At 49.7% G+C, this 10,390-nt stretch overlaps 1 protein-coding gene across 1 annotated transcript in view; it reads left to right on the top strand.

The window, feature by feature from the left end:
- Positions 1-1,335: 1,335 nt before the first annotated feature.
- The window catches only part of SLC26A8 (solute carrier family 26 member 8), a 57,986-nt gene continuing 48,931 nt past the window's right edge, over positions 1,336-10,390 (top strand). The window contains exons 1-3 of the mRNA XM_029068336.2: positions 1,336-1,439; positions 5,390-5,651; positions 7,945-8,084. Coding sequence (XP_028924169.1) covers positions 5,494-5,651; positions 7,945-8,084 — 298 coding nt within the window. The 5' untranslated portion in view covers positions 1,336-1,439; positions 5,390-5,493. The remainder of the gene's footprint in view (positions 1,440-5,389; positions 5,652-7,944; positions 8,085-10,390) is intronic.

Below are 10,390 nucleotides of genomic sequence, written 5' to 3'. Positions count from 1 at the left end.
TCGGGACCAGCCTCGGTAGCCTCAGGAGTCTCAGGACCAGCCTCGGGGGGAGCCTCGGTAGCCTCGGGGGGGAGCCTCGGTAGCCTCAGGAGTCTCAGGACCAGCCTTGGGAGGAGCCTCGTTAGCCTCGGGACCAGCCTCGGTAGCCTCAGGAGTCTCAGGACTAGCCTGGGGGGGGGGGGAGCCTCGGTAGCCTCGCGGGGGGAGCCTCGGTAGCCTCGGGGGGGAGCCTCGGTAGCCTCAGGAGTCTCAGGACCAGCCTCGGGGGGAGCCTCGGTAGCCTCGGGGGGGAGCCTCGGTAGCCTCAGGAGTCTCCGGACCAGCCTTGGGAGGAGCCTCGTTAGCCTCGGGACCAGCCTCGGTAGCCTCACGAGTCTCAGGACCAGCCTCGGGGGAAGCCTCGGTAGCCTCAGGGGTCTCAGGACCAGCCTCGGGGGGAGCCTCGTTAGCCTCGGGACCAGCCTCGGTAGCCTCAGGAGTCTCAGGACCAGCCTCGGGGGAGCCTCGGTAGCCTCGGGGGGGAGCCTCAGTAGCCTCAGGACCAGCCTTGGGAGGAGCTTCGGTAGCCTGGGGGGGGGGGGGGAGTCTCGGTAGCCTCAGGAGTCTCAGGACCAGCCTCGAGACCAGCTTCGGTAACCTCAGGAGTCTCAGGACCAGCCTTGGGGGGAGCCTCAGTAGCCGCAGGACCAGCCTCGGGGGGAGCTTCGGTAGCCCCGGTAGCCTTGGTAGCCTCAGGAGTCTCAGGACCAGCCTTGGGGGGAGCCTCGGTAGCCTCGGGAAGAGCCCCGGGACCAGCCTTGGGAGGAGCCTCGTTAGCCTCGGGACCAGCCTCGGTAGCCTCAGGAGTCTCAGGACCAGCCTCGGGCGGAGCCTCGGAAGCCTCAGGACCAGCCTCGGGGCGTGCTTCGGTAGCCACGGTAGCCTTGGTAGCCTTAGGAGTCTCAGGACCAGCCTCGGGCGGAGCCTCGGGACCAGCCTCGGGGAGAGCCTTGGTAGCCTTGGGACCTGCCTCGGGGGAGCCTTGGAAGCCTCGGGATCAGCCTCGGTAGCCTCAGGAGTCTCAGGACCAGCCTCGGGGGGAGCCTTGGTAGCCTCGGGACCAGCTTCGGTAGCCTCGGGAGTCTCAGGACCAGCCTCGGAGATGGGGGAGAAGGGCTCGGTAGCCTCGGGGGGAGCTTCGGGACCAGTCTCGAGGGGAGCCTCGGTAGCCTTGGAAGCCTCGGGAGTGTCAGGACCAACCTCGGGGGTGGGGGTGGGGGCTCGGGAGCAGCCTCGGGAACAGCTTCGGGCGGCGCGGCGAGGATGGGTCCGCCGAGGCCGGACTTCTCTCCCCACGGGAGACGGTTCAACGGATTTGGAACGGCCGGAGCTGGACCTCGGGCCTCCAGTCCCTCCGCGGGCTGGCTGAGCCTCCCGCGGCCCTGTCCCACCGCAGCCCAGTAAGTTGTTGGCTCCCAAGGAGGATAATAATAATAATGTTGGTATTTGTTAAGCGCTTACTATGTGCAGAGCACTGTTCTAAGCGCTGGGGTAGACACAGGGAAATCAGGTTGTCCCACGTGGGGCTCACAGTCTTAATCCCCATTTTACAGATGAGGGAACAGAGGCACAGAGAAGTGAAGTGACTTGCCCACAGTCACCCAGCTGACAAGGGGCAGAGCTGGAATTCGAACTCATGACCTCTGACTCCAAAGCCCAGGCTCTTTCCACTGAGCCACGCTGCTTCAGACCTGGGGGACCGAGGGCCGCCCTCGGGGCTCCCCACCTCTCGCCCCCAGCCTCCAGCCTCAGCCCCAGCCCCCAGCCTCCGGCCCCCAACCTGCAGCCTCCAGTCAGTCCCCAGCCTTCAACCTCCAGCCCCCAGCCTCCAATCCTCAGTCCCCAGCCTCCAGTCCCAGCCCCAACCTCCAGCCTCCAGTCAGTCTCCAGCCTCCAGCCCCCAGCTTCCAGCCCCAGCCTCCAACCTCCAGCCCCCAGCCTCCAGCCCCCGAGCTCCTAGGAAAATGTTCTCAGCTGCAGCCTGGAGGGAGAGGACAATCACCCATCAAGAGGACCAAGAAGTAGCCCAAATCTGGGCAGGACTGGGATTGGGGTGGGGACGTTGGTCAAGACTGGAAGCCTCAATTCCCCCAAGTCACCCCACACCCCTCCAGCAGCTGTCAGGGGCAGGGAAGAAAGAAGGCAGGTGTTTGGAAGAGAGAACTGGAGGTCTGGACGGCTGAGTTCGCCCAGGCCTTTGCCTGAAGTTGGCCTCAAGCCAAAGCCCCTGTATCCCTGCCCCCCTCCTCCACCTTCCTCTCCCTTCATCCCCTCCTTCCTTTTTGGTTCCTTAATTATAATAATAATAATAATTGTGGTATTTTTAGGTATTTACTGTGTTTCAGGCGCTGTACTAAGCTCTGGGGTGGATACAAGCAAATTGGGTTGGACACAATCCCTGTCCCATGGGGAGCTCACAGTCTCAGTCCCCATTTTACAGATGAAGTAACTGAGGCATTTACTGTGTGCAAAGCACTGTACTAAGTGCTTGGGAGAGTACAATACCTCAGAATTAGCAGACTTGTTCCCTGACCATAACGAGCTTACAGTCTAGAGGGAGAAATGTACTTGGGCTTGTACTCCATCAGCACTTTGATTTTCATCCCATCCCCACAGCATCTGAGTACAGAGTCCATCTGTAATGTACATATTTAACGTATCCTCTTCTACTCTGTAAGATCTTTGTGGGCAGGCACCATGTCCACCTACTCCATTTGAATTGGGAAAGTAGCAAGGTATAGCCAATAAAGCGCCAGCCTGGGAGTCAGAAGGTCATGGGTTCGAATATCGGCTCCACCACTTGTCTGCTGCATTGCCTCTAGCAAATCACTTCACGTGTCTGTGCCTCAGTCACCTCATCTGTAAAATGGGAATTGAGACTCTGAGCCCCCAGTAGGACAGGGACTGTGTCTAACCTGGTTTGCTTGTATCCAGTGCTTAGTAAAGTGCCTGGCACAGAGTAAGTGCCTAATAAATACCACAGTTATTATTATAATTGTCATTATTACTCTCCCAAATGCTTAGTACAGTGCTCTGCACATAGTAAGTGCTCAATAAATGCCACTGATACTATGTGCAGAGCACTGTACTAACATTTTGGAGAGTACAATTCAAATGAAGTAGGTAGACATTAATGTTCTTGGAAGAAAGAGAGAAGGGCTAAAGTTTTAAGTGAAAAAAATATGCCATCAAGATATATAACTAGTGATATACAGCTCTGCCCCTTGTGAGTATCTTACCATACTGCACAAAGACCCACCAGAAAAATCCTTCTTGGTGCAAGTGTGCTGCAGATTAACCAGATTAACCAATGACCATCAGTCTTTGTCCCTAAGGAGGCCACAGGAAAGAGAATGAAAACAGAAATTATCAAGGGGAAAATGTTCTTGTATGTGGACTACATCCAATTCTTCAGTATTTCACAAAAACTGCCCTCTCACCCATTCCAAATTCCCTCTCTCTTCTGGGCCAATAGTCAGAAAATTGCAGATTCAAAGATTTTGGGTTTTGACTTTAGATAAACGCAGGATATATGATTATTCCCCCTCTGGACCATAAGCTTGATGTGGGCAGGCAATGTGTCTACCAAGTCTGTTGTATTGCGCTCTCCCAAGCTCTTAGTACACTGTTCTGCACATAGTAAGCACTCAATAAATACTGTTGATTGATTGATTGAGAGGATTGAAAAGTGACCGAACCACAGTGAGGGGACTGGTCTCAATGAACAGACACTGTATAGCTACCCCCAAATTTAGTACCTGCTGAAAACCTCAGAGAGATTAAACTATTTCCAAAAGTAGAGAAGCAGTGTGGCCTAGTGGATAGAGCTTGGGACTGGGCGACAGAGGATCTGGGTACTAATCCCGACTCCACCATTTGTCCCCTGTGTCACCTTGGGCAAGCCACTTAATTTCTCTGTGCCTCAGTTCCCTCATCTGTAAATGGGGATGAAGCCTGTGAGCCCCATGTTGGACAGGGACTGTGTCCAATATGATTAGCTTACATCCACCCCAGCTCTTAGCACAGTACTTGGTGCATAGTAAATCCTTAACAAATACCATTTTTTAATTAGAACCAACTGACGGAGTATTTCTGGAGGGAAGCAGGCTATGAATCCCTATTCATATTCTTTTGGTGGCTTTAGGGATGCCTATGGGTGCTTAAAAATGTTATTGATCGATCAATTGATTATTAGAGAATTAGAACAAATCCTTTAATTGACCAGGTACAGTTGGAATCCAGGCTCAACTCCTTTGACCCTCAAGAAGTTGGTTTATCACACTCATTTAAATCGAGCATCCTCTGCAAAACATAAAAACTCCAACATGATGGTTCATGTTAAGAAATGAGAGTTGCGGGTAGCTTCCCCTTTTCCTTCACCTTCTTGTTTCTTCAGATGTGCACAATTCCCAGAAGTTTCTCCCTGGCATTCCTGTTGCCGAGGGTGGCATATAATGAGTCAAACAGATGTTTAATTTGCCACCTATAAGAGTCTGGCCCAATTTCAGAGGTATTTTGTGGTTTTAGATCTTGCCTGGTCTAGTATTGGGCAGGGCAGGGCCGGTCCACTCCCATTGGCATCCATACAGAATCCTGACTTAGGGACCTTCGGAAGATTGGGTTGTTTCCAGCCCTGTCCTCAAAAGAGTGTGGATCACTCTGGGTGGACCAGGTTGTCCCCAGATCTAACACAATCTCTGGACCCACCATATCTGAAAACCCAAGCAGACCCATAACGAACTTGGTTTTTTTAGGGTCTTTAGAGGGATGGCCATGCTGGACCAGTCAAAACTGGCCGGAACCAGTTAGGTCTTGGAGAGAGTTAAACAACTATTTGCCTTGCTAAATCCTACTCTTTAGGGGTCCGAGGTCAGGGGCTACTCCCTGGGAAGTTGCAGAATGGCCAGGGAGAGAGCAGAGAGGACAACACAGGCACTGCCAAATTGCTTAATAAAAATAGTAATAGTAATAATAACTCTGGTATTTCTTAAGCGCTTACTATGTGCCAGGCACTCTTCTAAGTGCTGGGGCAGATACAAGCTAATCAGTTTGGACACAGTCCATGTCCTACATGGGGCTCACAGTCTTAATTCCCCTTTCACAGATGTGGGAACGGAGGCCCAGAGAAGTTAGATGACTCACCCAAGGTCACAGGGCAGACAAGTGGCAGAGTCATGACTAGAACTCAGGACCTTCTGACACTCAGGCCCACGCTCTATCTATTAGGCCACGCTGCTTCTCTCTAGGCCACCCCCTGCTTCTTAGCTACATCTCTCTCCAGACTCCAACTTTAGACTGAACTGAACCAAAGAAAGCTAACAGCTCCTTGAAACTTTCATTTTCTTTCCAGTTTAAAGATCCTCTCATCTTTGCACCTGATGGAGTGAGCTGATCCTGCTGGGTTTGGTTACTTCCGCACATTCCCAGGATTGGGGCGGCTAACTAAAGAACACCATGAGTTTTGGCAGCAGAAACAGAGCCAGAAAGTACATTTACAATGTCAGAAGGGATGTATACAATGAAGAGAACTTCCAGAGGGAGCACAAAAGGAGACCCTCCTCTGTGAACGTAGACATTCACATCACTACCGTCAGACACAGGGTACAGTGCAGGTGAGTGAAGAGCAGAGCTGCCCGGCTTCTGCAGAGCCAGTTGGAATATGTCAAAAGCAGTCAACTGAAGGGTGGTAAAGTGAATTGAATCAACGGAGAAACTCCGGTGGCTTAGGTCCCACCTCTGCAAACACAGTAATGAAGAAGTAGACTGGAAAGCTCTGGGTACATTTGTTCCGACTCCAGTTTGCACCAGTAAGAGACATTCGTAGTCATTGAGTTGGGTCAAGTTCAAGGCGTGGAGGTTCATCACCAGATCTTCCTCTGTGAAGTTCAGTTGGGCTGAAGGAGCAATGGGGAGGATAAGCAGGATGCAGAAAGCAGAGACTGTAGCCCTCCTTTTTATCTTCTCCTTCGATCCCACCCCACAACCATAGGTATCTTTCTTTTTTTATGGTATCTGTTAAGCGCTTACTCTGTGTTGGGCACTCTAGTAATCCACAACCTTAGCACTGACAGACCTCTCTCAGACCAAATTCTCCTCACATCAAATTCTCCTCATTTACCTTCTATTGCACTCAGCCTTGTTATGACATTCAATCCACCAAACCCCAGTCTAGACAACTCCTCTCATTCATTCAAATGTATTTATTGAGCACTTACTGTGTGCAGAGCACTCTCCCTACTGGTTTTCCCTTCAGCATACCCCACATTCAATGATCAACTCATAATAATAGTTGTGGTATTTATTAAGTAGATAGTGCCTAAGCACTGGGGTAACGACAAGGTAAACAGATCAGCCACATTCCCTGTCCCACATGGGACTTGCCGTCTAAGAGGGAGGAAGAACAGATATTTAATCCCCATTTTACAAGTGAGGAAACTAAGGCATGGAAAAGTTAAGTGACCTGGTCAAGGTCACTCGGCAGACCAGTAGCCAACCTGGGACCGGAACCCAGGTCTCTGACTCCCAGGCCCATACACTTTCCACTAGGCCGTGCCGCTTCTCTAATTAAACTCTGTTTTCATCGTCATACCAAACTGATGAGGATAATGACAAGGACAATGAATTTGATGATGATGGTGGGTTCAATAATTAGTTTTTTTCTCTGAATCCACCTCTGGAACCTAAATTGCTAGCCAATGCAGCAGAGACCACAAGAACGCTAGCTGCCCTCCTGCTAAAATGTCTCCTGAACACCATCAGAGCAGTTTGGGGCACAGATCCGAGTCCCCCATTTTAGTCCTGAAGCACTCTAGGCAAGGACTGGTCCTCTGGACCCTTGAGTTCTTGGAATTAGAATTCATTGAGAAGCAGCATGGCTTAGTGGAAAAAGCACGGGCTTGGGAGCCAGAAGACATGGGTTCTAATCCTAGCTCTGCCACCTGTCTGCCACATGACCTTGGGCAAGTCACTTGACTTCTCTGTGCCTCAGTTCCCTCATCTGTAAAATGGGGGTTAAGACTGTGAGCCCCATGTGGGCCAGGGATTGTGTCCAACCTGGTTTGCTTGTATCTACCCCAGCACTTAGAACAGTGACTGGCACATAGTAAGCACGTAACAAATACCGTCATCATCCTTTTAATGAATTACACTGCACCAAAAATGTACCTAGACTGGCTCAGATCAAGGGCCAGATTCTTATTTGTGGTCTCAGAAGCACCACTCATAAAACCCCTCCTATGTCCCCCTTCTTGTCCCTGGGCAGTTGTGCTGACAAGCAGGGAAGAATTATCCACTATCACACTCAACTTTCTCTTACTGCTGCTAGTCCACATGATGGAAATTGGGGCTGGGTGCTGGGGGAGGGAAGTGGTAATTAGTAGCAGTGCAAACTTATAGGTCAGGTAGAAAGCAGGAAGATTAGAAGTGTGGGGTCTAAGTCTGGTCCGTGGTGATTCCTGCAGCCACATCCTGTCCACAGTAATGATAATAATAATAGTAGTATCAGTTAAACATTTACTACTGGCCAAGCACTGTACTAAACACTGGGGTACATACAAGATCATCAGGTCCCACAGGGGGCTAACAGACTGAATAGGAGGGAGAACAGGTATCGAATCCCCCATTTTTGCCGATGAGGGAACTGAGGCCCGGAGAAGTTAAGCGACTTTCCCAAAATCACACAGCTAGGTTTAGAACCAGGTCTCTGACTCCCAGACCCTGTGCTCTTTCCATAGGCTAGGTTGCTTCGTTGTAGAACCCTAACCACAGAGCTTATATCATTGAGTAACCCATCTAGCCAATACCACGATTGTGAGAAGGAAAAGGAGACTAGAGTGTCTCTGTAGGGCCATGAAACTGCTGCCTTTTGGAAGAACTTAAATGAAACCTGGTTCTGCTTCCTCACAGGTGCTCATGGAGAAAGTTCAGAAGAATCGTCCTTATGCTCTTCCCCTTCCTGAACTGGGTGTGTGTGTACCGGTTAAGAGATTGGCTCCTTGGGGATGTGCTAGCCGGCCTCAATGTGGGCCTTATCCAGATTCCCCAAGGTAGGAAAGACAGTGAGGGGTGCTGCGGGGCCTGGATCCTTATCTCTCTTTGTCACAAGGGCAGACTGCCAAATGAATGGGCATTTGTTCGCCCATGACGATTGATGCCAGGTGAGTATAAAACGATGTTCATTCCATTGATTTTGCCAACTCTGAGCCTTCTAGAAGAAAGAGATCTTTTTGGTCTGGAAAATATTTTGTACTCTTTCCTAAGGCAGCTCACTGATTAGCACTGAAGGGGTTAGGTCTACTCTTCAAGGAGGTTTAGCGTGTGTGAGGCTGAGAGTCACGCTGGATTGCTTTGACACCCCTTAGCACAATTCCCATCCGGTGTTTCCATCTCCTTCCTATTGCTTTTTTTTTTTAAATGGTCTTTGGCTCTGCTGAACAGCAGAGATGATAGTGAAGGAGCGGGTTGCTAACTGGAATAAAGATTTTCCTCCCTCCACCACTTATTATGTTCCCCAGACTTTACTCGCATCAGCTCCCATGAGGCAGTATGGTCGGGGTGCAGTGAATACTTCACTTCCCTTCTCCCGTGAGCCCTGGGGAGGAAAATACTGCTGACACTGTCTTGACATGGCCCACAGTACTGTTACTCTAGCCCTGGTTTTGTTTGTCTTTTATGAGATGAACAAAACCCACTCTGTGCAAATAAATAATAATTTGTGGTATTTGTTAGGTGCTCATTACATGTCAAGCACTGTACTAAGCTCTGGGGTAGATACAAGATAATCAGGCCCCTCATGGGGCTCATAGTCTAAGTAGGAGGGAGAACAGGGATTGAAGCCCAATTGCAGATGAGGGAATAGAAAAGTGAAGTGTCTTGCCCAAGGTCACACAGCAGACAGTGGTGGAGCTGTAATTAGAACCCAGGTCCTCGGACTCCCAGGGCTGCAATCTTCTTACAAGATGGGAGACTGAGGGACTATTTGTGAATATATCAGAAAAAGATCCCGGGGTCATAATGAATAATCATAATAATTCTGATATTTATTAAATGCTTATCATGTGTCAAGCACTGGGGTAGATACAAGATAATAGGTTGGTCACAGTCCCTGTCCCACATGGGTTTCACAGTCTAAGTAGGAGGGAAAACAGATATTGCATCCCCATTTTACAGATGAGGAAACTGAGGGACAGAGAAGTTAGTGATTTGCCCAAGGTCACAGCAGGCAAGTAGCAGAGTCTGGAATGGAATCCAGGTCTGCTGACTCCCAGGCCCGGGCTCTTTCCACTAGGTCACACTGCTTCCCTTGGATAAATGGCCATCCTGAATCCTCAATGAGGCCTGGAGGTTAAGAAAACAAAAAGCATGATCCTGAGAGTCATTTTCAAGTTTATGAGGTGCAGGGTGTCCTAGTGGATAAGGCAAGGGTCTGGAAGACAGAAGGACTGGGGTTCTAATCTTGGCTCCACCACATGTCTGCTGTATGACCTGGGACAAGTCACTTAATTTCTTTGTGCCTCAGTTACCGCATCTGTAAAATGGAGATTAAGACTGTGAGTCCCATGAGGGACATGGACTATGTCCAACCTGATTAGCTGGTATCCACCCCAGAGTTTAGTACAGTGCCTGGCACGATAATAAGCACTCAACGAATACCATAAAATAAAAGTTTATGGCATTTGGAATCTTGACATAATCTACTCAGGACCAGCAAGACGTTTCCAGAGCCAGGTCTGGGCTTCAAAACGCAAGAGGAGCAAGGGGAATTTGCAGAGAGTTCAGAGGAAGGCCCAACAAGATCATTGAAGTAGTGGATAATCATTTATTTTTATTATTATTAATAATAACAATAATAGTATTTTTAAGTGCTTACTGGGTGCCAAGCACTGTTCTAAACACTGGGGTAGATACAAGGTAATCAGGTTGTACACAGTCCCTGTCCCACAAGGGCCTCACAGTCTTAATCTCCTTTGACAGATGAGGTAACAGGCACAGACAAGTGAAATGACTTGTCCAAGGTCACCCAGGAGACAAGTGGCAGAGCAGGAGATTAGAATCTATGTTCTCTGACTCCTAGGCCCATGCTCTTGCCACTAGGCCATGCAAGGTTTAAGGTCAGGCTTGTGGAAGAGAAGAATGAGACTTAACAATAGCTGTGAAATATAGGAAGGGCTCTGCACAAGAGACAATAGTTTTAAACTGCAGCTTGAAGGATTTAGGTAAGCCCTAACCCAGTACACTGTCTTGCTAAATAAATGTTGACTCAACTGAAGAGATACAAATAAGGCATTTCCTGAAAGTGAGGGATCTTTTGAAGTAGGGTTGATTTAACTGTCTGGGATGGGTTAGATAACCC

The sequence above is a fragment of the Ornithorhynchus anatinus genome, chromosome 7, assembly GCF_004115215.2.
Source record: "Ornithorhynchus anatinus isolate Pmale09 chromosome 7, mOrnAna1.pri.v4, whole genome shotgun sequence".
NCBI classification, from domain to species: Eukaryota; Metazoa; Chordata; class Mammalia; order Monotremata; family Ornithorhynchidae; genus Ornithorhynchus; species Ornithorhynchus anatinus.
This window is presented reverse-complemented; position numbering and strand designations above follow the sequence as displayed.